Source organism: Aotus nancymaae, unplaced genomic scaffold, assembly GCF_030222135.1.
Source record: "Aotus nancymaae isolate 86718 unplaced genomic scaffold, 86718_ANA_hifiasm-v0.15.2.pri h1tg000032l_0, whole genome shotgun sequence".
Classification (NCBI taxonomy): Eukaryota; Metazoa; Chordata; class Mammalia; order Primates; family Aotidae; genus Aotus; species Aotus nancymaae.
The window spans coordinates 21,670,374-21,698,342 of record NW_026988445.1 but is presented as its reverse complement, the minus strand read 5'-3'; the positions used below and the strand labels follow the sequence as shown (position 1 = coordinate 21,698,342).

General features: G+C 44.1%; 2 protein-coding genes across 4 annotated transcripts in view; one reads left to right on the top strand and one right to left on the bottom strand.

Annotated features, from left to right (window-relative positions):
- HEATR1 (HEAT repeat containing 1) overlaps window positions 1-1,408 on the top strand; it is a 62,939-nt gene extending 61,531 nt beyond the window's left edge. The window contains exons 44-45 of one of the 2 annotated variants that reach the window (XM_012459901.2): window positions 2-110; window positions 1,088-1,408. In XM_012459901.2, coding sequence (XP_012315324.2) covers window positions 2-110; window positions 1,088-1,176 — 198 coding nt within the window. In that variant the 3' untranslated portion in view covers window positions 1,177-1,408. Of the gene's footprint in view, window position 1 lies in introns of both variants that reach the window. The other variant, XM_012459900.3, reaches the window with a different exon arrangement.
- On the bottom strand, window positions 325-27,439 carry LGALS8 (galectin 8). 2 transcript variants are annotated; one of them, XM_012459903.3, is made up of 11 exons: window positions 27,336-27,439; window positions 25,314-25,457; window positions 14,791-14,879; window positions 13,304-13,514; window positions 11,719-11,838; window positions 10,692-10,748; window positions 9,458-9,484; window positions 9,205-9,330; window positions 8,457-8,545; window positions 7,192-7,354; window positions 325-4,079 (listed from the first exon to the last, which is right to left on the bottom strand). In XM_012459903.3, exons 2-11 carry the CDS (start codon window positions 25,353-25,355, stop codon window positions 3,930-3,932), a joined length of 1,074 nt encoding a protein of 357 aa, XP_012315326.2. In that variant the 5' UTR covers window positions 25,356-25,457; window positions 27,336-27,439; the 3' UTR covers window positions 325-3,929. The 2 variants fall into 2 exon arrangements, with proteins under 2 accessions (XP_012315326.2, XP_012315325.2); XM_012459902.2 differs by lacking the exon at window positions 9,205-9,330 and having other exon boundaries at window positions 27,336-27,438.
- Window positions 27,440-27,969: the final 530 nt, after the last annotated feature.

Sequence of the window (27,969 nt, the reverse complement as noted above, 5' to 3'; positions counted from 1 at the left end):
GGTTCGATTTGCGGCTTTGATTACTGTGTTAGCACTGGCTGAAAAACTAAAGGAGAATTACATTGTCTTGCTGCCAGAATCCATTCCTTTCTTAGCAGAGCTGATGGAAGGTAATGTCCAAACTATTAAACAATTAAGGAATAAATCAGAAAAATTCTGTGAAAATGTGCCCAGTGATAACGCAGATTTGGATATAACGTGACTAGCAGTTGTTCCCATCCTCCTACAGGCGGCTCCGTTCTCAAAAACAGGCAGGCTCGAGCTCCTGTTTTGAGTTGGGTGTAGGGAGTGAGTTGAGAAGTGACCACCTCATGATCATTTGAGTCTGTTTGCAGTGTAATCTTCACTATCTTTATTTTTGTGGTGTTTTGTGATCATACAAGCAGATTACAATAGTGTTTTTAATTAACTTCATACATTTATATGATTGAAGTTTTGGTCCCCAGATGGAAGGTTATTGTACGGAAATGCCTAGTGCCATTAAGGATGCAGTAGGATGTCCACTTCTAGTAATAACCAACATTCATTCACTACTCCATGTTAGATGTTTTACATGGATTATTTCACTTAAAAATCACAACATTTTGTCTCTGTTTTACAAAGGAAGAAACTAGAGGCTTAAAAGGTTTCAATGATTTGACAAAGATAGCAAGCTAGTGAGTGTGACATGGGGAGCTATGACAGTTCTGGAACAGTCTTAGGCCCAGGAAAGAACATGGGAAGGGTGATGGAGCACGTAGATCGGTGCTTTACTGATTCATCGCTTAGCTAAGCCAAAAAAGTGCATTCTCCTTTGTTTCTTAGCTCCTGGAGGGGGCAAGTGTGAGCTACTAAACAGGTGGTATCCCTAGGAAGTTTGAGTTTTCGGGGTTCTTATTCAGCTTCCGGTGCAAGCCTCTGAGAAGGGAATGAAGGCGGAAGGAACGGTGTAGAGGGAGGTGGTATGTGGCGCTTCCTGCTTTGTTAATGTGCCTCATCTCACTCTGTTGTTTGAATGATTGCCAGAGAATTCCAGACATTAAGAATTAAACTAATGAGAAATGAGGCAGGTGAACTGACTCCAATTTTAATTCTGATTATTTTTTAGATGAATGTGAAGAAGTAGAACATCAGTGCCAAAAGACGATTCAACAGCTGGAAACCGTGCTGGGGGAGCCACTCCAGAGCTACTTCTAAGACTGGTGTTTCGTACTCTACTCAGAGTTCAGATTTATTTTTCATATTTTTATTTTTGGGTGTTGGGTGCCCTATTACTTTTGGTGCCTTAATACACCTACTTGGACTACTTACAAATATTTTATTGTATCTTTACAAAATTCGCACCTGGTTTGTGCTACCACATAAGCCTCTCCTGCCAATTGTACAGAGCTGCAGAAAGAGTAAATGATGCATCGTCTTTTGATACAGACTGCTGTGTTTGTTGAACATTTATTCTCTTCCTGATTGATGTTAATAATATTAGACCTGTTTACTTTTAGTACCCAAAGCTGACGCCTCATTTGCACTGTAAGCCTTAACTCTTCTGTATAGCAGTGTCTTATATACGTGGTATCTGTGTTACAGATGTCACTCAAGAGTTGCTCTCTACTTCCAGAAAATGACAATAATTTAGCAATGAACAAATACTTTTCACGGTAAAGCCTACTTTTCATTTTGGGTAGGCGAACTTCAGCCTTAATTTCTTTGTGTGTGCCCATGGAGAAGTGGTTCTGGAATGCTTTTTAACCCAGGAGTGTGATTGTCACCTTTATCTTTTACTCTTTGAGGAAACGGGAGAGATGGAGGCAATATGCTGCTTCCAAAACAGCTCACACCTGGCTGCTCACAGACAGAGGGCCCAGAAACACTAGGTGGCGTGAGGAAGCTCCTCCAGGATTACGAATGGTCCCAGTTCCATTGGTGGTTAACTAGGAATTACTTGTCTAAGAAAGTAAGTGTCACTAGATTTTTTGCAATGCTTTGAAGTGCCCTAATCTCTAGTACTAGGTCATGGTAAAGTTGGAAAGTGAGGGCTCAGATACAATTAGATCTTCCCCTTTTTTAAAGGCATCTAAGAACAATCCCGTAGAATGTTTGCATTGAGTTTAAAAGCCTTTGGAACTAATAGAGAAGTTTAATGCAGAATTGTGACAAGCAAAAGGCTAACTTACAGTTTAGGGATAGAGCTTTCTAGTATAGAAGTGCATATTTCTAAGAAATGTCTCATTAAAATGCGTTAATAAATACCACTTTTTAAATTTTTTTTACTCCACATAAAATAAAAATGAACTTAAGACTCACAAGGAATGCTGTGAGTGGGCTATTTTATTCCTAAAGGCCTCACGGTCTCCAACAGCTCAGTTAAGCACTCTGATGTTCTTTATGAAGAAAAAGAACTCTTGGGGTATTCTGGAGCCTTCTTGCCTTCTACAGCTTTCCCTGTGGCACCCTCCACCCCCAACCAGTGTCTTTGAGCTCGGTGAGACTCTGCATAAATAACATGAAAAGCTGGAAAAGAATTAAGGGCTAGCATTTTCTACACTGAGTACTTTTTAAAAAATAAGATTGATGATGGTATTCTTTTCAATATTTGGATAGAAATAATATCTAACTAAAATCTGTTCTGAAAAGATTCCTAAGTCCTGGCAGAGTTCTGCCCTGCAGTTTAATGTGATAAAATGATCCTCACTGACTGAGCTTTTTTCCCTCACCACTTCCAAACCTTTGAAATTTCCTGTAACAAGATCTGACCTGTAAAGATCCCATATACATGGAACTTCTGCCAACTCCCCTCAAATAATAATAGAAAAATTACAGAAATGCAACAATTTAACTTGATACAGGTTTGACTTTAATCACTTAAAGCAGACGAGCGCTTTGATCTCAGGTGCTAACGATGGACTAATCTTTAGAAGAATGGAGGCCCTGAGTGGTGATCTGCATGGGAACAAAACAGATTTTTGTATTACCTCTACCTGCTTTGTGGGTCTCTTAGTTGGTGTACACTTTGATAGTGCCTGCCTTATGAATCCCTGAAGTCTAATCCTGACCTTACTTTACTACCCATGAATATCTTTCAAATTGAATGCATCTTGCCTCTTCCTTAAACTTTCTGTAGGAGTCTGTGTAGACTCTGATTCACCTTAAGTTCAGATACACAGAAATCAGCTGCCTTGGGCTTGGCATCATCAATGGTTAATTTCAGCACCATTTATTTTTTTTGTTTTGTTTTGTTTTTTGCCTTAATTTCTGTGCTGTGTTCAGATGTCATGTTATTATTTGGTAAAGCTTGCAGCTAATAGAGCTATATGTTTATTATGCTAAAGAAAATTAATTGATGTAAGTCAACATCAGTCCTCTCAGTTAAGGGATATGCTAGAGCACTGGTTATGAGTGATCACTGGGGAAGGGGTAGTGTCTTCTATAAATTAGTGTCTTCAGGTGATTTAACAGCTGCATCACTAATCCCAGAGGGCCCCTTAGGAGTTGATGCAATGCCTGTAGAAGCAGTGCACAGCGGTAAAGCCCAGAAGAGTCGAAGCCCAAGACAACAGGGAACATACTGGTTTGTTTCACCACCAATTATATATCCCATCTCCTTGCACAGTTTTAACCAATGAATCTGTGCTCAATACCTGTTAGCTACTGTATTATAGTAGGTACTCCATAAATACTTGTTGAATGTGATTCTTAGAGTCAAAGTAGGAGAGAGGGCAGAGTGGCTTTAAGTGGCTATAAATGCTACTGCCCCAATTTCCCCATTCAGTGCAAGACACTGCCATACTTCATAGCAAGGACTGAGAACACCCAGCAGGACCTAACGGTACACAAGCTCATTTTAACAATATAAACAATAGAGTGACAGTTGAGATGCGTTTCGACAAGGCCAGTATCACAGAAGCCATTCTGTATTTCGGTTTTTGTAGCATTCTGTATTTCGTGTAGGTAGGCTACCAGCTCCTTACTTCCAGTAAGTGGATGTCGCCATTAATCTCCAGCGTGTCAATACTGCTAAGCTCTTTAAATCTGTGTTTGTACTCCAGGCTGTGTACACCATTTACTGCAACCCTGAATTCTTTAACGTCACAATAAATTATCATCTGAAAGGAAAGGAAACAAGCCATTAGTGGTTCCCCTTGGTTTAAAATGCTGTGTTTGTTGCACACTAATAGGGTGTCAGAGTAAACTATTTGATTTGCTTTATACATAGAAAAGTTCTAGCCTGCTGCTGCCGACTTCCCTTCTGTGACTCCCGAGACTCTAATCTAACTAAAGTACCCCTGGTAGTGGCACTGTCTGCCTCATGCCACCCAGGGAAGTTACTCGGACATGTTTGGAGCCTCACACGTCCCCAGGGCCTGCGGCCCTCCTTTCTTCAGGACAGGCCCCGCTTCCTGGGCCAGGATATCCTGCCCCTTGCTCCTGGAAAGGTGGAGTGCTGCCCCTCCTCACCGATGCTGGGGACTCTCCTAAAGTGGGAAAACTTACACTGTCACTCTAGTTCACTAAGATGCTGATTCCAGCTAGTAGACTGGAACCAAGGGACTTGGATCCTGACTTTTCTGCCTCAAACTCTAGGACCGTGAACAAACCAGACAATTAATATGAAATTTCAGCAGCTTAAGGCACTTGCTGCTAGGGTTTTTACAGCTGCTTGGTGACCCTGATTCCATCCCAGCTCAGCACATCTTGGCCTCAGTGTGTTTCTCCAAAGTCCTCAAAGCCGGGTACCATCAGTCAGCAGGGATGCACATTCTGGCAGAGTCAGTTCAAATTCATCACTAGTCTTTGCCCTTGACAGTCGTCTGTGCCCAAAACTCAAACAATGAAAACTCAGAAAACCTACTAGCCTTTTACATCATCTTTATACCTAAACTTCATACTTCTGGTGCACGCTGTCAATGCCAGGCTGGGTTTCCACCCACACTGAAGACGACACTGGGAGGTCCTGCACCGAGCTCTCCCTGTGCTCCTCGCCCCCATGAAGGCTTCAGAAGAAAGAAGGGAAGCTCAACCTTGCTGCTAACCTGGCCCCACTCCAGAGGCCAGACTGAAGCACAAAACCTGAATCTGCAAAGCAGCAAGTTGAGGTCTTCATTCTTTTGATAGGAGCAGTGGAAAGGGCTGTCAAGGAAAATAGAAGAGGAGGAAATTTCAGCTGAGTCCTGCCCTCTGATAACAGAGCTGGCCAAAATGAAGCTTCTATGGCTACAGAGGATTGGGGAAGTATGTGTAACCTGAGATTCTATCCCCACAAGAATGGTGGGAATCCCAGTCCTAACCAGGTACAAGGGACTTGGACATATTTCACAAAATCTCAGGAAAACACAAAACACACAGCCTCATGCTGTAGCTCAGAAGTGAAAACCAAGTTGGCAGCAGAGGGAGTCAAAGCCTGGACCACATGAGAGCAAGTGCAGAGCCAATGAGTTACAACCAAGTGGCAAGGAAATGACATGCCTCTGGGTGAGCAGATGACTGCAAGTGAAAAGAAAGCTCATCATTTGCAAGACCCCCAGCCTAGAGGAAAACAGAAAACAGAATCCCTCACAACCATCTGATGCTGTCGAACAGCTGGGGAGAACATGGATTTCATCCAGAAGAAGAGCCCACAGATGAAATGACAATGAATGAGATTAAAAAAAAAAAAAACAACACTGTAGATACAACTAAAGTAGGTTTGAAACAGCAAGAAGATTTAAAATGAAAGTAATGGCATAATGGAAAGACCTGAGATAATCTCAGTGCAAGCATATTGGAAAAGCAAGAGATGGAAGCCCCTGGAAAGGACCTGTCAGTATAGAACATCGTCAGCAGTGGTCAACATGAGGATAATGACTGTTCCTGAAGTAGAAAATTAACAAACGGAAAAGACAATTGTTAGAAGCATACAATATCCATCTATTCATTCCTTCAGCCAGCCATCCTTTTCACTGTCTCTACAAAAAAATATCTGGAATGTGCTTCATCTAATCCTAATGGTATGATTTGAATTATGAAGTTGGAGATATTTTCATCTTAGTTTTTTTCAGCATTACTTGAATGTATCATTATTGTCCTTTTTCATATTAATTGGTAGATCCAAACTTGGGGCCCAGATAGGTCAAAAACAAGTTGCATCATTAGTTTCCTGTCACTAACCACAGGGCTCAACTTCCTTCTGGAACACTCACCTCTATTTCCCTCCAGTGAACCCCAAGTCACCCTTTATGCCTTAACTCTTGCCAAGCCAACAACCTCGTGCTGCCCTTCCCACCTCTAAGGACTTGTTCACATCATGCCCTAAATCTACAAAAGCCAACCTTTAGTCCTCCACACCTCAGCTTTCTGAATTCCAAACCAATATCCACAACTTCCAGAGAACCTTCCATGCTTAGCCCACATCTGTCTACACTCCACATACCAGGGCACTGCATTAGACTGAAACTTAGGAATAAATATGAATGTCACATTGCCATCTATTCCACCTGATATTCATGCGATTAGTAATGGGTTTTGATGAGTCCTTAAAAACCCAAATGGTCCAGAGGATGTGGCAGTTTGAAATGCTGTAGAATTATAACCTAAACCAATGACCCTAAGTGACTGTGAGGCAGTGGCACCTGAGCTAGTGAGTGAGGCTGGCCAACCACCCAGTATCCACATCACAAGGAGGCTATTCTCTGCTCAGCATCCCAGAATCATATTTTGGGAAAGGTATGTGTTACAATATTCATCTATTTGGGGACTCAGGACTACATGCCTTTTAGTTCCAAGGGACTGATGCATTTTTCCTTGAATACATACCAACAGGACTAACTCCTTAGGAGAAAGGACTGCCACCTGAAACCATCTACTATGATGGGAGATGATGCCCAGTGCAAGCAGTTTTGGGGTCTTCATGTCCCCATGTCCACTTATACAATTAAATATATGACTCCAGTCCTGAGACAAGGTTCCTGGTTAAATTCCTATTATCAATATGGGACTACACAGGAATTTTAACATGGTGACAAATGTCAATTTCAATGCATATAATATGACACTCTGCTGGCTTTGCCATTTACACTGATTGACCACATTATAAAAGGGAGCAAGTTACAATCTCTAAGTAAACAAAAAACATACACAATCTCCACACATTGAGTTAGGACTTGATTTAAAGGACCACTTATCCTACCCCTGCTCCCTGGATTATTGTTCCTGTCCCATTTTCAAAAACTATAACCTCACCTCAAAGTACATCCCAGGACTAAATGGGAAACTGGTTATATTTCTCTCTTCTCCCCAAGACTCCTGAAGAAAAGAATTTCTTACAAATGCTTTAATATTCAGGCGTGGGTTCAAGTGTAGAGCAATATCCTTTGATTTTCCTGCTAGTAGGTCAACATTAAAGCTTTTGAGAAAGAAAAAAAAACACCTTAATTAACCAAGTAGGGACAGAGTGGTGGCAGTTTCAGCAGAGTTAATGACCACACTTGAACTATGATTCTTACTCTATGAAATATATGTATCCACGTGGACATGGGAACACAGATGAAGTTAAAATTTTAAACTCAGCATTCTACTAATTCATTACTTGCAAAATAAAAATACAAAAAAAAAAAAAAAAAAAAAAAAAAACCTTTAAAATCAGCATTGAGGCTGAGATGTGGTTGGACAGAAACTGAAGGCTTAACACTAGTTAGCCCGAATGATGACTTCAGGCTGCAGGAGCCTGGGATCCTTCCAAGCAGGTATTCTCTTTCCATCATTTACACGTGTTCCTTCCTTCTGGGAAGTATGACACTTTCTAGGAAATAGCTCTAATTTCAAGCTTTCAGAAGTCTGGACAAAGTTCTTAAAGCAGAAATTTTCTGAATCACATGACAAGAGGGGCCCCAAAAAATGTCTGGGCCGGGCACAGTGGCTCACTCCTGTAATTCCAGCACTTTGGGAGGCCAAGGTGGGCAGATCACTTGAGGTCAGGAGTTCGAGACTAGCCTGGCCAACATGGTGAAACCCCATCTCTACTAAAAATACATTTCAGAAATTAGCTGGGTGTGGTGGCATGCCTGTAATCCCAGCTACTCCAGAGGCTGAGACAGGAGAATCACTTGAACACCCAGGAGGCGGAGGTTGCAGTGAGCCAGGATTGTGCCACTGCCCTGGGTGACAGTGTGAGACGCTCCATCTCAAACAACAACAACAACAAAAAAATGTTGCCTGATCCTATGGGGCTGCCCTGGAGTTGTACAAGGCAGGGTGGGCCTCGTGGACAAAAATTTTCCTCTCTTGTCTGGCCAAAAAAAGCCAAAGTCAGAACACTGGGCTTCAGTCTTGGCTCTGCCGCCAGCTAGCTGTTAGCAATCTAACCTCCTCCTGCTTGAATCATCTCACCTTGGAAATGAAGATTCTGACACTAGCCCTGCTTCTAGCTCACAGGACTGTTACTGGGTGAAAGGCGCTAACAGGCACAGAAGTACTTGCACTGTTCCTGGTAACCCAAGGATACTGACCCTTTGGCATTGGTATTCACTTCTCCCTTAACGACGACAGTTCTTCCAGGGCCCATGGGGGTGTTCAACCTTGCAGTGAATGGCAGGCTCTGAAAAGAAGGCACGGTCAGGACCAAGAGGCCTGAGAAAGGGATCTCCAGGGAAAACTCATGTCCAGAGAACACTAGAGAGTGTTTAAGAGCCATGACCCAGCTACTCAGGAAGCTGAGGCGGGAGAATTGCCTGAACCCAGGAGGCGGAGGTTGCGGTGAGCCGAGATCGCGCCATTGCACTCCAGCCTGGGTAACAAGAGTGAAACTCCGTCTCCAAAAAAAAAAAAAGGAGCCATGACCATGTAAATCCCATGAGGGGAGAGACAGTGTGCCTTGGTCCCAGCTGGGTCCCCTGCAGCAGCACCGTGCCTGGCTCATGACAAACACTCACTGACTACATTTTAGACGATGAAATGAGTGACAGGGTGGGACCCGATGCCCTCTGTATGAGTGGAACACCCCAGGAAGGCCTCTGTGCCTGGGATCTGAGGCAGCACTTGTTCCGCTTGAAGGGGAAGCAGCCAGGCTGGGCGGCATGGAGGAAATACACAGGAATGGCTCAGAGGCATGCCTGGTTGACTCTCGAATCTGTCCAGGGACACCACACAGATGCAGAGGGGCTGCTTTGGGCTTCTACTGTGGGTGGGGGTTACTTGTAACAGCTAATTACAACTGAAGTTTTATATAGAGTTAAGAAAATGTGGGGCGCTTCAAACCTTTGACAAATAGTTTATAAGTGGTATTTTGGTGCAAGTCAAAGTGTGATTGACAGTCGAATCTTTGCTCTTGGTGTAGACAGTTCTGGGTGCGATTTTAGAAATGTCTCCTTCTCTATTACTAGGCTGTAGGGAAACAGTTCTACAGTAAGGAATGGAATGAGTGAAGCTGCCTTCCAAGGTTTAAACTGTTCATTTTCTATGCAATTTAATAAAATGTTCCACATGAAATAACCCAGGCAAAAATACTCACATACTGGGGCATGCCAGACCTTGGTACCTATTGGAAAAGAAAGAAAACACAAGAATGTTAGAAGGGGAAGAATGATAGTTTCTAATATGAAGTCTTGGTTTTGCTGAGCTGAGCCCGGCCGGAGCCTGGGACATTCCTGCTCCACTCTGGTGGGACCTCCAGGCAGCTGGTGCTTTATGATGGGATGGTATAGAGTTGTGAAAGGCTACACCGGTTGAGAACAGAGTCTGATATCCCTGTTCATCTGAGCCTTTTATCCTTCACCATAAATTAATATTTTGTCATAGAACTATATGAACTTTTTTTAAGAGACAGGGTCTTACTTTGTCACTGACACGGGTGCAGTGGCTCAATCATGGCTCACTGCAGCCTTGACCTCCTGGGCTCAAGTGATCCTCCTACCTCAGCCTCCCATAGCTGGGATCACAGGCATGTGCCACCATGCCTGGCTAATTTTTTAATTTTTAGTAGAGATGGGGGTCTCCCTGTCAGGATGCCCCCAGAATGCTGAGATTCTCTTTTATCCGTGAGGTGTGAATGTGCCAGTCGGTAAGACCTCACTTCCTCCATTAAGAACAGCTCTTTTTTTTTGAGATGGAGTCTTGCTCTGTCACCCTGGCTGGAGTGCAGTAACGCGATCTCGGTTCACTGCAGTCTCTGCCTCCCAGGTTCAAGCAATTCTCCAGCCTCAGCCTCCCAAGTAGCTGGAACTACAGGCGTACACCACCACGCCCAGCTAAGTTTTTGTATTTTTAGTAGAGACAGGGTTTCACCATGTTAGCCAAGATGATCTCAATCTCCTGATCTCATAATCCACCCATCTCGGCCTCCCAAAGTGCTGGGATTACAGGCATGAGCCACCATGCCTGGACCAGCTCATTTTTAAATTGCACTTATTCTCCCAGGGGTTGAAGATACATGTGGAAGTTCACTTGCAAGTGCACTGGCTGATGTTCAATATTTAGAAATACCCCAGAACAGTACTATTCAGCAGTTGAGTAAGAGAGTTCTTTTTACATCAGAGCAGTGGGTAGCAGTTACATAAACTGACAAGTGAAGCATCAGCAAAACCTTATTGAGTGCCTGCCATCACAAACATATATCTCAATTTTCAAATGAACACTTGCATTCTAAAAGCATAATTTCCAAAACCCGGTCTTCTCTTCACTTCATTTACATGGCAGTTAAACGAACATTTTTAAACCAGTGGCTCAGTAAAATATTTAATATTTACATTTTCTCTACTTATCTCAGTCAGTTCCAGACTAGATGCTTGGGTACTTTGTAAATCCTGAAAAAAGATAATAAAGATTAATTCGTAACATCCAGTAGAAAATATTTTCTATTTACAACCTGTTTGATATATCAAAAAATTATAAATGGCACTAAAAATATGCTTGAAACTATGACCCGAAAATACACTTAACACTGGGGTCCTTCCCACCCCCCATCAAACTGGCAAACATTACAGAGAATAAGATGTAACAGCAACAAGGAGGTGAGAAGATGGGCACAGTGGTTGAGAGTGCAAATTGTTTCACCCTTTTGGAGGGCGAGTTAGCAGTATCTATCAAAATTCTGAATGCAAATACAGTCATGTGTTGCTTAATGAAGGGGGTACGTTCTGAGAAGTGTGTTCTGAGGTGGTTTATGTCATCGTACGAACACCATAGAATATTACTTAACAAACTTAGATGGTACCACCTACTACAGACTTGTAGGGTATGACCTATGGCTCCTGGACAGCGAACTTGTACAGCATGCTCTGTACTGAATACTGCAGGCAACCGGAGCAGCATGGTAAGTATTTGTGCATGTAAACACATCTAAACACAGAAAAGGTACAGTAAAAATGCAGTGTGACAACCTTATGGGACCACTGTTGTCTATGCAGTTCATCGTTGACTGAACTGCCCTTATGCAACACATAAGGACACTCTCTGACTCAGACACTCCCAGCCTAGGAAACTTTCTAACAGAAATACTCCATTTTACACCCATGCAAAGGAAATGGCCGCTACCCGGCTGAAAACGGTGTGTGTTTTGCTAAACCCACACTAGATTTGAGATCCTACAGACAATCAAGCCCTGGCTGATAAACAGCCTTCTGCCAGTGTGAACAATCCGCATCCAAAACATTATACTACAGGCCGGGAGACGCGTCCTTTTTATCTCAATAGAAGTGTTATTTGAAGACTTTTTCTACTATCTCATCAGAAACCATCCTCATAAAACACCCCAGGCTGTGGAAGGTCACTCACCGAGCTGAAGCTAAAACCAACTGAGTGAATATTCACTTTGCCATAAATGCCCAGAGTGTCTATTTTCTCTGGGCCAATCCTGTGGGCATAGAGCAGAGTATGTTTTCCATTTACAGCCACCTAGAGAGAAACAGAAGACAGACACCCCCCCCCCAAAAAAAAACAGTTAATAAATTAACTTATCCAAATTTCAATGTTTCCTTGTATCCAATTTTATACCCTTTCTCACAGGTCTCCACATACATCTGACCAAATTGTAACTGAAAGCACCCAAAACACTAGCAGTGTTTCTGAACTTCATTTGAGTTCCTGATCTGATAAGCACCATGAACTGTCTCTCCCGAGACAAACATGCAGTCACAAATATATGTACGTGTGCCTGTGTGCGCCTCTGTGTACATGTGAGACATCTGCGTTCAGCGGTCGCCTAGAAGCCCTGCACAGGTGCCCTGCAGGCTGCGAACCCAGTGAAGGACCTGCCCTGCGAGCTGTGCACAACGCTGTCCCTAGAGACCACCTGTGTGACAGACACTCAAAATCTGTTGAATTTGCTAAATGAAACAAATGAACATGGCCAAGTTACCCAACTTATCTGAGATTCGGTTTTCTTATTCTGAAGTAGGAACAATCTCCACCTCAACAGACTACAGCAGTAAGATGACGATGAAGTAGCTTCTGCGGGTCCTCAGCACTCTACGCGGCTCCTCTTCCCTCCCTCTCAAATGCCAGTACCAAGTTAGGTTATGTGCAGAAAATGCAAGCAGCATGCAATATGGTCTCTGACTCAAGGAGCTTAAAATCCCATTGTGGGGGCAAAATAAACACATAAAGCCAAAGCTCAACTGTTAAAAACCGTTAAAAAGAATGATACAGACAAAGGCTTGAAAGGCCAGAGAAGGGAGAGGTGAATGGAGTTTGGGAAATTCAGAGAGATTTTCGAGCGGGAGCGGTATCCTGAGGATCAGAAAGGATCTCCGTCAGAGATATGCTAGTCTTCACTCGAATTGGTACACACCTCTACTCTGGGAAAGCTCCACAGGCAGGAGGGCCAGCAGGTGTAACAACCTCTGGACCAAATTTAGCCTTACTAAAGGTAGGAGACACTCCAAGAAGCCAGAGATGGAACTGGCATCAAGGATTTCTAGGATCTCCTCTGGGTCTAAAATCTCATGATCCTACAAAACTATCTTGTGGCAAGACTTGAATTTACAAAACCCTTCTGATATCTACACCGGGATTGCCCCCATTAGTTCTTTGGGTGGTGGCGGTTGTATTGTAACTTACCCTCTCATCGTTAACATAATACTGTGCCAATTCAGAACTTAGCCCTGCTAGGAGAAATAGGATCTAATAGAAAGATCTGGTCACAATGGACCATATTTCTGCAGAGCAACAACTGGCTGGAGAGTAGCGGGTCCACACCTCACATTTAGGTGCCTTCCTGGTCCTTTTATGGAGAAAAACTACGAAAGCCAAACAATGTCTCAGGTGTAGGAAATACAAGGGTGGGCTTGCAAACTGAAAAGCACCCCTGTGCACTCCTACCCACTAATGAGAACTCAATCTGCCCCTCTCCAAAACATACCTGGAATTTGTCCTTCAGCACCATAATCACGATCTCAAAAGACTTTTCTCTTTTGAAAGGGTTGTCATAGGTGATCTCTTCCCGTCCCCATTTTTCATTTATCAAAGTATTGCAAACAATGCAGCCGGCCCTTTTGAAACGAGGATTGAAATGAAAGGCCACATCGGCTCGAGGTTTCACGCTGCTGCCATACTGCAGGTCCACCTGGAATCTGTATGAGGGAAGACACAGGGGCTGAGAAAGGAAAGCCACCAGGAAAGGCCCAGACTCCAGGCCCAGTGACAAGGGACTGACTGATGCCTCCTCGTTCATTCACTATGAGGCCTAAAGAGCTAGCTGCCTAATCTTTTCCGTCTTCCTCAGTAACACAGTCCCTGAATTTGAAACGGGTCTGAATCTGCCCAGAATAAGAACCGTACCTTTCCTAGCCTCCCTTGCAGCTAGGCCTGCCTGTGCCGCTAAAACTCTGCTGATGAGATGGAAGTGAAGTGCTCAGGGAAGACTACTGGAAACTGCCTTCAAAGTCAGCAAGCACCTGCCTTTTGTCCTTCTCTGCTTCCCCACAAACACCACACATGCACCCATCCAGCTACCCAAAGCACGGATGTGAGGGCTGGAAATCTAGCTGCCAAGGATAATGGGAAAGGGGACCTCACCTCACCCTCAAGACAGCAGTGTGGTGAGCTGGAAGGAGCCTACTTCTCTAATGACTTAAAGGAGTTGACTGAAAAGGCCTGGGCTGTCTCCTTGAGACTTAATTTTCACATCTTACTTAAACCACTGCTCTTCAAGTGTTAGCTACACAGAGCTGAGCCCAACACTGATGAAACCACAGCTTGTATCCAAAGCGAGTATTCAGTAAAACCATCTGAACTAGATCTTCCGAGATGCTGTGGGAATGTCAGACTACAACCAGATGGTCCCTGTCATCTGACCACACCTCCTTTCTTTTAATGACATATGTAATTCTTTGTCACCCAGGCTGTAGTGCAGTAGCTCGTTCACAGCTTACTGCAACCTCAAACTCTTGGGCTCAAGTGATCCTCCTACCCCAGCTTCCTAAGTAGCTGGGACTGCAGGCACACACCACCATGCCCAGTTAAATTTTACACATGGGGGTCGATAAAATTTTTTTTTACAGATGGGGGTCTCACGACGTTGCCCAGGCTGGTCTCAAACTCCTGGCCTCAAATACTACTCCCTCCTTGGCCTCCCAAAGTGCTGGAAATGCATGTGTAAGTCACCAAATCCAGCTGATATTTCTAATTTTTTGTACTGAAATCAGACTTACAGCAATGAAACAAATCCCAATAACCTTTATTTAGTCATTCATTCCAATCTCCTCAGCACCTTGGACAGGGCTGCTGATGAAAGCAAATTAGGCCTCTAAGTATCATATGGTCTCTCCCACATTACTCTTTGTTACCATTTCACAATCACAAAAAGACAGCTTATTCATGCTCCCTCCTTTAGCACAATGATTTTACCTGTCTGCATCACTAGGAACGTGCCCACGTATTACAATCAAAGTTCCAGGATCCAACTGATCAGGAATGGTGCCAACATAGGGGATTACCTAAGAAAAAAATTTTTAACAAACATGTTTACATAAACAAAATTACTTACTAAGCAATTACAACCCAAACCCATTATTGATAGAGAAAAACTACATTTTTTAAGTGCACATAAATCTGCTCAGAATCCAGCATTTTCCAAGTCATCTTACCTATTCAAACAGCTATAAAAAGGAACCACATGGCTAGGATATTTGCAATAACTGCAAACTACTATGAGTTCTTTGGAAAGAGATACAAGGTAAATACTATTCACAATATTTTGTATATAGCTGAGAGTTTATGAAGCAAAACTTCTGCCTAATATAATTCTACTAGTAAAATAAACAAAACGACTTGTTGCAATGCCATGTCTACTCATTCCTTTTCCTCCTGTTCCACTGCTGATCCCAACAGAAGGTTCTAGACCTCACTAGGCCCAAAGCCAATGCTGATGGAGACAATGACAAGCACTCACTGCCTCTGAAGGAAGCTCCAAGTTAAGCCATGCCCCCACACCTGGGATTCCAGGGCCTGCTCTTCTCTGCTGGACTCCCAGACTGCACTGTTAGAAACTAGAGAACTGCATGATCATGAAGATGAATGGGTGCTTGTAGGTCTTCAAGACACAGCATCTACCTGCCTTGGACCACTCCAGTCTGCAGATGTGGGCTCTGACAGTTGGCCCCACCCAGTATTCAGGTCTCTACCTGCACCCTCTCTGCCCAGAACCCACCCCTTTTGTCTGGGACCTGCCACACTGCCAGATCTTGTCATTCCCCTTCCCCAGAGATGACTACATTGTCCTCCCAGTCCACTGGCTGGGGATGTGTGCTATGTGGCTTCCTCTCCTGCATCACAACCATCTCCCTCCATCTGGAACATCTGACCAGGATGTGCAGCCCACACACCATTAAGCCTCACACTAAGCTCACCCAAATTATGATATGCATGGTAAAACCTATCCAAGGTAGCGAGGATTGTCAAGAAATACGAAATAAAATAGGACAGGCCACAGAAAAGTGGTTATAAATTGGTGGCTCCTAAACTGAAATCTACTTCAGGCACAGCCTTCTGTGTGGAGCCGTTTTCAAGCTCCCTGGGCTGACTGAGTCAGCCCCTCTCAGAGGGTTCATTATAGCACTTTGGATTCTGCTTGTTTGCATGCACTTTGTGTAGACTGTGAGCTGCATGAGGCAGGACTGGATCATCACCTTTACCTCCCAAGGACAGAGGCTAAGAGACAATCGGTAGTTGCATGGTGAATGAATGAACTCTCACTCGTCTGGAAAGTGGGTTCTGGCAGTCCTCACACATGCAGAAGAGAGGCAACAAAGCAGCTGCTGAACGGCAAGCTGAGGCCACAAGCTCCCTGTTGCCTTAGGCAGTAAGATGAGAAATTATGGAAGCCAATTATCTATGTGTTTGTTGTCATGGCAATTGCTAGGAGCAGGGTGGGAGGCCCATGACACCAGAAAACAACTATGCTGAGAATCGTGGCCACTTGCTGCTTTCGTTGTCTGGGTTAATGCTTTCTACTTCAGAAAAGATCCTATGTTACTTCAGTAATACTCTTTTTTTTTTTTAATTATGTTAGTGTGACACAATGCCCTGCACCCAACTGATTTAAACCACTACTATTTATGGCTCCTGTGAAAACAGAGAGGGACATTCATTGTTTTCTAGGCTACTCCAAGCTATTTTGGTGATTCATAGATATTACTAATTTACATTTTAAAAATTAAAATACAGATCTGATCACACTGGAGACAAGCTTAAGCCATAGTCAGGTTTGGCGTTATTTGCCAAAACATCCTAGATGATTCATATTGCTTTGCCTTTCTGATGATTACTTATTAAATGTCTGCTGTATGCAAGGTTTTCTAGTAGGCAGACTGCAGCTAGAAAGAAGTGTAAGAGTCAGACACCCAGGAAAAATGATTAGAATGGAAATGTGATACTCTGCTTGGCTGTTGAAAATTGGAATCCCCATCCATATCTGGAAAATCCTCTACCTTATGAACATGAGACCTCATCTAGACTGCAACAAGGAAAGAGCAAGTGACAAAACTGCCAATCTGAACTTCCAGCTCAGATTTTAAGTTAGAACCAACGACAAGAAAAGGCCACAATGATGCAGTATTCACTCTGGCAAGGGGGCACAGCAGCCATATTTGGGGTTGAAAAGCTACATCTGGGTCAGAGGTAGCTATATCCAGAGTCAAAAGGAGCTACATCCGCAGTCAGAGGAAGCTATATCCAGGGCCAGAGAGAGCTACATCAGGGGCCAGAGGTAGCTGCATCCAGGGTCAGAGGGAGCTACATCTGGGGTCAGAGGGAGCTGCATCCAGGGTCAGAGGGAGCTACATTTGGGGCCAGAGGGAGCTGCATCCAGGGTCACAGGGAGCTACATCCGGGGTCAGAGGGAGCTGCATCTGGGGTCACAGGCAGCTGCATTCAGGGTCAGAGGGAGCTGCATTCAGGGTCAGAGGGAGCTGCATCCAGGGTCAGAGAGAGCTACATCCAGGGTCAGAGGGAGCTACATCCAGGGCCAGAGGGAGCTACATCCGGGGTCAGAGGCAGCTGCATCCGGGGTCAGAGGGAGCTGCATCCAGGGTCAGAGGGAGCTACATCTGGGGTCAGAGGTAGCTGCATTTGGGGTCAGAGGGAGCTACATCTGGGGTCAGAGGGAGCTGCATCCGGGGTCAGAGACAGCAGTGGCATTGGTAGAGTAGCAGAGACACAGTACCATCTGGGTCCAGTGGTGACAAGAGATGCCTCTTCAAGGGAACGGTCCTACAGCATGCTTGTGTATCTGTGGCTACCTAGTCTCCAAGCCTGGTTCTTCATCCTGCTAGAGATTCTGAGAACTTTGCACTATCATTTAGCAAATACCCTTTCTGCTTAAAGAGTTGACTTCTGTTGCTTTAACTACAAGCCCTGACCAACTCAAAATCTTCAAAAAAAATGGGGCAGTAAAAAAGAATCAAATAAATGCCTCAGGAAAATGGGATAAGGAATTCTAACTGAGGTGGCCAAAAACAGTTTATGAAGAAGGTGCGATTTCAGTTGCCACTTCAGGTAGAAATGGCAGTTTATAAAAGCAGAGAGGCAGGAAAAGACAAGACCTATCTGCTCTCAGTGAGTAGTCAGGGAGTAAAGAAAGGTAGGGCCAGGGTCAGGTTTTAGAGTGACATACGAAAGAAGTGTTTAGGAACAACAGTCCAGTGGGGGTGAAATAAGCCAGAGATCAGGAGGTCATCTGGGTGACTGACTGCTGCCATAAGCCTGGTGTGAAGCAATACAGACATGATCCAGGTTGGTGGCAACAGCCCTGGAAGAGCAAAGAAATCCGAGAGATGTTTCAAAGGAAACTCTCTACATAGGGCCTCTATACAAATGACAAAGCTGGGGGAAACAGGCTTCTTTTTCTTTCTTTCTTTCTTTTTTTTTTTTTTTTTTAAGTAAGACGGAGTTTCACCTTTGTTGCCCAGGCTGGAGTATGATGGCACGATCTTAGAACCTCCGCCTCCCAGGTTCAAGTGATTCTCCTGCCTCAGCCTCCTGAGTAGCTGGGATTACAAGTGTGTACGACCACGCCTGGCTAATTTTTGTATTTTTAGTAGAGACGGGGTTTCACCACGTTGGCCAGGCTAGTCTTGAACTCCTGACCTTGGGTGATCCGCCTGCCTCAGCCTCCCAAAGTGCTGGGATTACAGGTGTGAGCCACAGTGCTTGGACTGGGAAACAGGTTTCAGAAGAAAGACGATGAGTTTAGTTTGTAACACTTGGTGTGGAGCATTGGTAGACATCTAAGAGCAAATCTGCTGAGAAGACTTGGAGGAGAACCACATGTTAGGTGAATGGCCAGAGCACATATTTAAAAGTCAGGGTAGAGATAATTGGTAAAGATATCAAAGTAGATAAAGACACTGAAAGATAGGAAAGGTCAGTCAGCAAAGCCTCGGAGGTTTCTGAAATTGGGAGGTACACAGAAAAGAGTTAACATGGCAGGCCTGACTGCCGTCCTCCTTACAAAGCTGGCCCCTGGCTGGTGACTAGGAACTTGGGGTTTTAGAAGGGTACCCACCAGCCTAATTGATGAAAGGGGTTTCCTGCACCTGAACTGTTTATGCAAATAATATGGCTATCCTAACACCCTGCTTTCCTTCTAAGAGACTAGAATTTTTTGATATGTGTGAGGCTGCTTATGTGACCAGCTTCCAATAAAAACCCTAGGTGCTGAGTCTCTAATGAGCTTCCCTAGCAGACAACATTTCATAAGTGTTGTCACAGCTTGCTGGAGGATGCAAGCACGTCCTATGTGACTCTAGCAAGAGCTGACCTTAAAACTTGCAGTGAGTTTTCCCTGGACTTCACCCTAAGTGCCTTTCCCTTTGCAGTTTTGCTCTATATCCTTTTACTGCAATAAATCATAGCCACGAGTACAAATCTATGCTAGTGATTCATCAAAACTGGGTGTGACCTTGGGGACCTCAACATGGGGTGAGAAGAGAGAGAGAAGAATCAGTCAGGAGGCCAGGGCAATAATATCAAGAGAATCAATGGATTCATCAATTTCAATAAGAGGGCAATTGTCAATATCTTTAAAATGGAAAAAGCTAAGAAGGATCCAAGAAAATAAAGATAACAAAATGGATCATTCCCTTTGATTAATTATTCCACTTTTACAGATTTATCCTACAGAAATACTTAGCACAGGTGCACCAAGATGCACACACAAAGATGTACACTATAGCCCTTAACAAGGCACTGTGAAAATAAGTTTTACTACGAATTATGCAGCTGTTAAAATAAATGAGGAAGTTCTAGGCTGGGCACGGTGGCTCATGCCTGTAATCCCAGCACTCTAGGAGACTGAGGCAGGCGGATCATGAAGTCAGGAGTTTGAGATCAGCCAGGCCAAGACAGCAGCCTGGCCAATATGGTGAAAACCTGTCTCTACTAAAAATACAAATATTAGCTGGGTGTGGTGGTTCACACCTGTAATCCCAGCTACTCGGGAGGCTGAGGCAGAAGAATAGCTTGAACCCAGGAGGCGGAGGTTACAGTGAGCTAAAGATGGTGCCACTGCACTCCAGCCTGAGCAACAGAGCGAGACAGAAAGGGAAAGGGAAAGGGAAAGGGAAAGGGAAAGGGAGAGGGAAAGGGAGTTCTAAATAAACTGACATTTCCAAAATATGTCAAACAGAAAAAGCAGGGTAGAAAAGAGTTCATAGAGTAAAATGCATGCATGTAAAGAGATAGGGTATATAAAAGGTGATATACACAACAAACACACTTTTGGATATTCATAACTATCTCAGGAAGGATATATTTAAAAACTGGTAAAAAGTGATTGCCCTTGGGGAGGAAAACTAAGTATAAGGGTAGAAGGACAATGTATGTTTCACTGAAACTCCTAAATACTGTTTGAATTTTTTAAAAATGATTTGCATATATTATCTTTAAATTTTTTAATGAAAATTTTTATAAAAAGGAAAAGCCACTGGTTTGTACATACATGTAGTTTAAAATTTTGAAGACAGATTATCTTCCAACTATTGGGTGCTAGGAAACAAGGGAGGAGGCAAAAGTTACACAGCAGAAGGATTCTGACAGAAATGGAAAACTACAAGAGGAAAGCTGGTTTGGGAAGGAAGATGCAAGTTTGGTTTTGAACTCCTAGTCTTGAAGGGCTGGCTAAGTAACTGAGAGCTGGAGCTTCACATTAGGTGAAAGGCTGGAACTGGATACATATGCAAAAAAAATCTATGAGTGGTCGGTAAAGACATAAAGGAAATAGAGTCATCAAAGACAAAATTTTATTAGTAAAGCCAAAAAAGAAATTAAGACAGAGAAAAATCAGAGGGCAGAGCCTTAGTGAGGAAATCAGCGCTCACTCAGGAAAGCAGGCAACAAAAAACAAGAAGAAAAATAGCACAAAGGCTGGAAGGGACCTCACAGGTTACATAAGAAAGACTTTATTTAGAGGGTTTTAAGACTAAATTGTAAGATAGAAAGAGAGGTACTTAGAATACTAAGGAGAAAATGATAAACATGGAAGCAAGGTTCCTAAGAAAACTGGAATGATCAGCTTTTCTGTACCAGGTAGGATTCATGTTGACAAGTGGCTTATTAACTTGGAGTAACAACCAATTCTGTTTCATTTCTAAGTCATTTCTTAACCAGCTAGCATTAATCATATCTTAAGAACTCTATAAACAACAGCAATAATAAAATATATAAGTAGCTAATGAACTGCCAAACGAGATTTCACTGACAGCATCCCTGGTATGAAGTGAAGATAATGTCTTCCAAATTATTCATTCAATTTCAATTTGAATAGAAAGAAAAGAAAGCAGCCAGGTGCAGTGGCTCACACCTGTAATCCTAGCACTTTGGGAGGCTGAAGCAGGTGGATTGCCTGAGCTCAGGAGTTTGAGATGAGGCTGGGTAACACAGTGAAATGCCGTCTCTACTAAAATACAAAAAAAAAAAAATTAGCCAGGCATGGCAGCATATGCCTGTAGTCTCAGCTACGTGGGAGGCTGAGGCAGGAGAACTGCTTGAACTCAGAAGGCAGAGGTGGCAGTGAGCTGAGATCATGCCACTGCACACTCCAGCCTGGGTGACAGAACAAGACTCTGTCTCTAAAAAAAAAAGAAAAGGAAGCCTGACTTTTTTTTTTTTTAAGATGAAGTCTCACTCCGTCACCCAGGCTGGAGGGCAATTGTGCAATCTTGGCTCACTGTAACCTCCACCTTCGCCTCTGGGGTTCAAGTGATACTTCTGCCTCAACCTCCCAGGTAGCTGGGATTACAGGAGCCCACCACCATGCCTGGCTAATTTTTGTGTTTTTAGTAGAAACAGGGTTTCACCATGTTAATCAAGCTGGTCTTGAACTCCTGACCTCAAGTGATCTGCCTGCCTCAGCTTCCCAAAGTGCTGGGGTTACAGGCATGAGCCACCACGTCTGGCCTCTGACTTTTTATTTTTACTTTTGAGCCTGGTTCTTTCTCTGTCACCCAGGCTGGAACACAGTGTCACACTCATGGCTCACTGCAGCCTCAACCTCCTGGGCTCAAGCAATCCTCCCACCTCAGCCTTCCTTTTAGCTGGGACTACAGATGTGCACCACAGTACCCAGCTAATTTTTGTATTTTTATATACAAAATAGGTCTCATTATGTTGCTCAAGCTGGTGTTAAGCTCCTGGGCTCAAGTGATCCACTAGCCTTGGCCTCCCACAGTGTTGGAATTACAGGTGTGAGCTACTGGACCCAGCCTTAGAGCCTGATTTTTTAAAGTCTTGGAATCCTATTAAACTAGTCAAAGAAACATACTAAATAGGAGAAAAAATACATAGGCCAGTAACAATATTTACTTCATCTTTTCCAGGAAAGCTTAATGTAAACAGTTGGTCTAACACCAATGTGGACCAAAATATTAGAAATAGGCCAGGCATGGTGGCTCACGCCTATAATCCTAGCACTTTGGGAGGCCGAGGCAGGAGGAGTGCTTGACCAGATTGCGAAACGTGGCAAAACTCTGTCTCTACCAAAAAAATACAAAAATTAGCCAGGCATGGTGGTGCATGCCTACAGTCCCAGCTATTCGGGTGGCTGAGCCCAGGAGGTGGAGGCTGGAGTGGGGTAAGATTGCACCACCCTTGGTGACAGAGCAAGCCTCTGTCTTAAAAATTTTTTTAGAAATATTAATGAAATAAAAATGTAAAAGTAGCAGTGTGCTTACAATGCCTAACAAAGAATACAGCAGACACTCTATAAACATTTACTCACTGTTGGAACCCATCAGTAACAAAATAACCATGACGCAAGAAAACAGGTCTTTTTGTTTTTGTTTTTGTTTTTTTGAGACGGACTCTCGCTCTGTCACCCAGGCTGGAATGCAGTGGCGCCATCTTAGCTCACTGCAACCTCCACCTTCCAGGTTAAAGCGCTTCTCCTGCCTCAGCCTTGAGAGTAGCTGGGATTACTGGAGGCCGCCACCACATCTGGCTAATTTTTGCATTTTAAGTAGAGACAGAGTTTCACCATCTTGGCCAGGCTGGTCTCGAACTCCTGACCTCAGGTGATCTGCCCATCTCCGCCTCCCAAAGCGCTGGGATTACAGGCATGAGCCACCGCACCCGGCTGAAAACAGTTTTTCTAAGTCTAGCTTATAAAATATACTAAATAATTAACTTAAAATAACCAAATTGGCCAGGCACAGTGCCTCACACCTATAATCCCACACTCTGGGAGGCGGAGATGGGCAGATCACCTGAGGTCAGGAGTTCAAGACCAGCCTGGCCAACACGGAGAAACTACTAAAAACACAAAAATCAGCTGGGTGTGGTGGTGCAAGCCTATAATCCCAGCTCCTTGGGAGGCTGCGGCAGGAGAATCACTTGAACCCGGGAGGCGGAAGTTGCAGTGAGCTGAGATTGCGCCATTGCACTCCAGCCTGGGTGACGAGCGAAACTGTGTCACAAAAAAATTTTTTTAAATTAATTAATCAAATAACTAAGTTATTTGCAGCCTTTTTTATTTTGGAACATTGAAAGGGCAGCTAGCTACAAACGAGAGAACTTCAGTGCAATATGGACCCTTAATTCTACAAATATTTTACAGTAGTGACATTTAAAGACAGAGCAAAATGGTTTTGCCATTCAGTTCAGTCTTTCTTCCTCTAATCTTTCCTACTCTTTTGTGAGAACTGATAATAAAACAAATTTAAAAAGAAAGAAAAAAAAAACTATTTGCCAAAAATATTTCCCTTGGAAATGCATTATCCTGAGGACAGCATCCAGGCCATTCCACAGGACTAAAGGCATTTCCTGCTCTGGAGCAGAACAACTTTTCCAGATCCCCTTCCTCAAGAAATGAAGTCTACTTATTCGTGTTCCACCTCAATAGTGGAGAGTACCGACTCCAGAAACTACAGGAATCATCAGTATGCTAGAATCAAGATATGCAGGAATTTTACCTATAAAATTATTTTCTTTTCTGTGTGAAGAGCAGAAATGAACAGTGTAACCTTCATCCATCCTCCCAGCTTGAGCCAAGATGTTCCTTCAGACACTCTTGGCAGGCAGCCAATAGTCTTCTGTTCTTTTTTAAAGATCTTTGCAGAAAATCATTCTACAACCTTGAGTTGTTTTTAACTCTAACATGCACAAAATCATTTTAAATGTCTCACTAGGTTCCATTTCAGGAAGTCATCTTTTTTAAACTTATTACCACTGAAAGTCTATTTCTCCTAAAACTGACTTTACTTGATACAGCAGTGGTACCTCATTCTTACACAACGATATTAAAACTTAGAGGAAAAGGAATTATAGCTATAAAGTAAATAACAAAAACTTGAACCCACACACACTAACAAAACTGGTTTAGGGCCTTATTTCAAGGATTTTCACACTTCCTTTTGCCCAAGAATCTTCCAAGGGGTTACTAAAAAAGTGGCTGTCCTTTCTCAGACCTCCATTCAGGATTCAGCTTCAAATAAGTGAAAACCAGACATTCCTAAAGATTCTCACCACCACATAAAACTGAAACAAGTTCTTTACTGCCCAGGATAACAGGGCAATTTCCAGCAATTACAGCCATTCAGGCGTTCCAGGACCAGGCTGAACTGCACACAACCCTTACACAAGACCCTACTACTTCTCACTCCCCATCTCCCCACTGGCTTTTCACATTTTCCTTGCCCAAGTGCCAAGCAGTATTTGAAAGGCTGAGGGAAAGGTCGAGGCATTAACTTCTCAGGGACAGTTCTAATTAAAAAGAAAATGAAAAACTTGTAGAGTGAGAAATCCATTTTCCTTTAAAAATTACACTTTATGCCAGGCATGGTGGCTCATGCCTGTAATCCCAGCATTTTGGGAGGGCAAAGCAGGTGGATCACGAGGTCAAGAAATCGAGACCATCCTGGCCAACGTGGTGAAACCCCATCTCTACTAAAAATACAAAAATTAGCCAGGCATGATGTCACATGGCTATAGTCCCAGCTACTCAGGAGGCTGAGGCAGGAGATTCGCTTGAACCTGGGAGGCGGAGGTTGCAGTGAGCCGAGATCGCACCACTGCACTCCAGCCTGGGTGACAGAGTGAGACTCCATCTCAAAAAAAGAAAAAAGAATTACATTTTATGATTATCTGAGCCTCCTGCCATCACCAAAAGTTGGCATTCCCTCCACTGTACTCAGACTTCCCTGTTCACAACGTTGTTTCATCATGCCATATTGTCATTGTGACTTCTTCCTCTGCTAGAGGACAAGAGCCATACCTGTTTTACAGTCAGCACCCACCACCATCTGTATTACACAGGAGGTACTTTACATATGTTCACTGGCTTTTATTCTTGCCCCATCTCCCACCAGATAATTACTACTCTATTGGATTTTCTCTCATTCTTGCCATAGGTAGAAAGTCACTTTATAGAAATCAGTTACCGGGTTATAGATGATATTCTGTAGGTTGTTTAAGGACATCATTCTTTCCAGCTTCTTGTTGACTGGAGTCTCTTCTGTGTATGACCTAAGATTTTAGGCAGGTTTCATTTAAAGGTTACCTAGATTGAAACTGAGGCACTGGCCCTGTGTAAAGTAAAAATAGAGGAAAAGAAAAATAAACATGCAGCATTTATCTTCCTAACTTATTTTAAAATCTAAATTATACATTGTTTTACTGATATTTACCAAATAATAGAATGTTATTACAGTCAAAGCTCTGCCTCCCATTCTTACCAGTGTGCTCATATACTAAATAATTTTAGATTTTGAGTGTAGGAAATACTGATTTAAAAAGCACATCAGTAGAAAATTTCTAACATGGAATTTATTATTAAAAATACTAACAGGCCAGGTGTGGTGGCTCACGCCTGTAATCCCAGCACTTTGGGAGGCTGAGGCAGGTGGATCACCTAAGGTCAGAAGTTCGAGACCAACCAGACCAATATGGTGAAACCCGTCTCTACTAAAAATACAACAATTAGCCAGTTGTGGTGGCATGCACCTATAGTCCCAGCTACTCAGGAGGCTGAAACAGGACAATTGCTTGAACCCAGGAGGCAGAGGTTGCGGTGAGCTGAGAATGTGCCACTGCACTCCAGCCTGGGCAGCAAAGCGAGACTCCATCTCAAAAATTAATTAGTTAATTAACAGCAAATACTAATCAAACAGTCCTGTACAATTACCAGAGGTGTTCATTTAACTTTTCATTTCTGTAAAATGAGAATAATTACAGTATTCACATCATTGGTTTGTTCTGAGGATTGTGTTAATAAAACAGTGGAAGAATAAGTTAGCTATTATTATTGTGAATAAAAGGAATTGCTCTTCCTTCTCCAATTTAAACAAATCAAAGGGGGGGGAATCAAATTCTTTTAATATGATTAAGGTACAGTTTTCTCTGTTGCTTAAAAAAAATCACAGGGCAAGGCAGTGTTGGAAAGCACTAGCCACATTTTTAAAGATAAAAGCACCCATGGACACCCCATTTAATAGCTCCAAGAAAAACTTGATGACTTTAAGCAGAACTGAAAGGGAAATGAAACTAGAGCTTCCTGTATTTCACTTCCAGCAACTCTGTCATTATACTGCACACCAACAATATACACGGATCAAATCTATTACTTTTCCTTTAGTAAGGAAAAAAACTGTCTCCCTCTTGGCTTACCACCTAAATATAGCCCCAGCCTGTGTCGTTAACTTAACACGTTAGTCAAAACCTCAAAACTCTGGCTCTGTGACATTCAGGAAGCAAGAACAAGAGCAAAAAAGAATGGATGCCGAGTTGCCACACACATATATAATAACCAGCGAGTGACCCAATTTAAGCCATAGGCTTGCATTAAATCACGCAACCCCCAAAGTATCCCCCGAGACAGGTCTCGCTAGCAGGAACACTTTGCATCACCAGAAGCCATCACCTAAGTTTCACATAGGGGCAGAGGAAGTCACATGACTTGCGCTTTGTAATGTTTAATACTGCAGTCAAATGACTCCGCATCCTAAAGAGCGTGTGAGAGGCAGGGAGAGCAATGGAGGTCACTCCACTGTCACTACAAATTCCGGGAAGGAAACTTCCCCAGATTCCTCCATTTGGGAGGTGGCGCTCGGCCTCAGACTAGGAGGGAGCAGGTGAGAAAGCAGCCCAGGTGGGGTGGGTTTGCAGCGAGGAGACACCCCGGGGCAAATAGCCTGAGGCCAGCCAGGGATGTCCAAGAAAGGCCGCGACTCCTGATAATCCCGTGTCTCGGAGCGCCTCGCCCGCAGAGGCAGCGTCCCCGCCACTCAGCCCGGGCTCTGCCGCGGTGAGGACCTGCGGGTCAGGATGAACTAGACACTGTCCCCTCATCAAATTGTGATTTAGGAGCCGTGACATCCGAATGCCATCCTCCACTGGCGCGACCCTCAGCACAGCCACGGCCCTAGCGACTGCTGCCACCCGAGGCCGGGGGTCTCGCGACTCACCCAGGGACTGGTGTTACAAGCGCGCCACGGAGGTAGTTGTCTGTCCGCCGCTAGGTGCTGTCCGGGTTCCCGGCTTGGGCGTCCGTGGGCGGCTACGGGAAGCGACAGGAGTCAGTTCTCGTTCACGTCCGCGCTCGCGCGCCCTACGGCTGCGGTTCCCCCGACCCTCCCCGCGCCCCGTCTTCTGTGTCTGGGCGTCCTGGTGACTCTGCTGGTTTTTGGACCGCTGACCGCCACCCAGCTCGGCCTCCTGCACAGCCTCTGGGGCCTTGGACCGCGACTGGCTTGCTGTGGGACGAGCACAGAGTGATAAAGACAAACAAATGTGTCCTGGGTGGATTCGGCCGCCTTTGCCCCGAGGGCGGAGTTGGGTGGGAGGTGGTAGGAAAACGGGAAGGAAAGAAGAGAAAGGCTTTGTCTCCCGCAGCAAGTGGGCCGACGTCCACCAGGCTGTTCCAGCCTCCAGATCTAGGAGGGAGAGCGCTCGGGGCTGGGACCTTTCAGGACCAGGGAGGTCACCGTACAGGCCCCGCGTCCCTGGACCCAGCGCTGGCCTTCCCGGGGCGCCCAGGTCCGCGGGGTCAGCGCCAGGGTTTTCTCGGAGCTTACTTCCTCGTCTGCCTCGGATCGGAGT

Bases quoted from the DNA above. Each gene is read 5' to 3' on its own strand.
- LGALS8 (XM_012459903.3), bottom strand. From the start codon at position 25,355: ATGATGTCCTTAAACAACCTACAGAATATCATCTATAACCCG. The intron at 11,839-13,303 runs GTATGTTTTGGA...GTTTCTCTCTAG, and splicing joins TGCTGAAGGACAAATTCCAG to GTGGCTGTAAATGGAAAACA. The intron at 7,355-8,456 runs GTCAGTATCCTT...CTTTCTCAAAAG, and splicing joins GTGAATACCAATGCCAAAGG to CTTTAATGTTGACCTACTAG.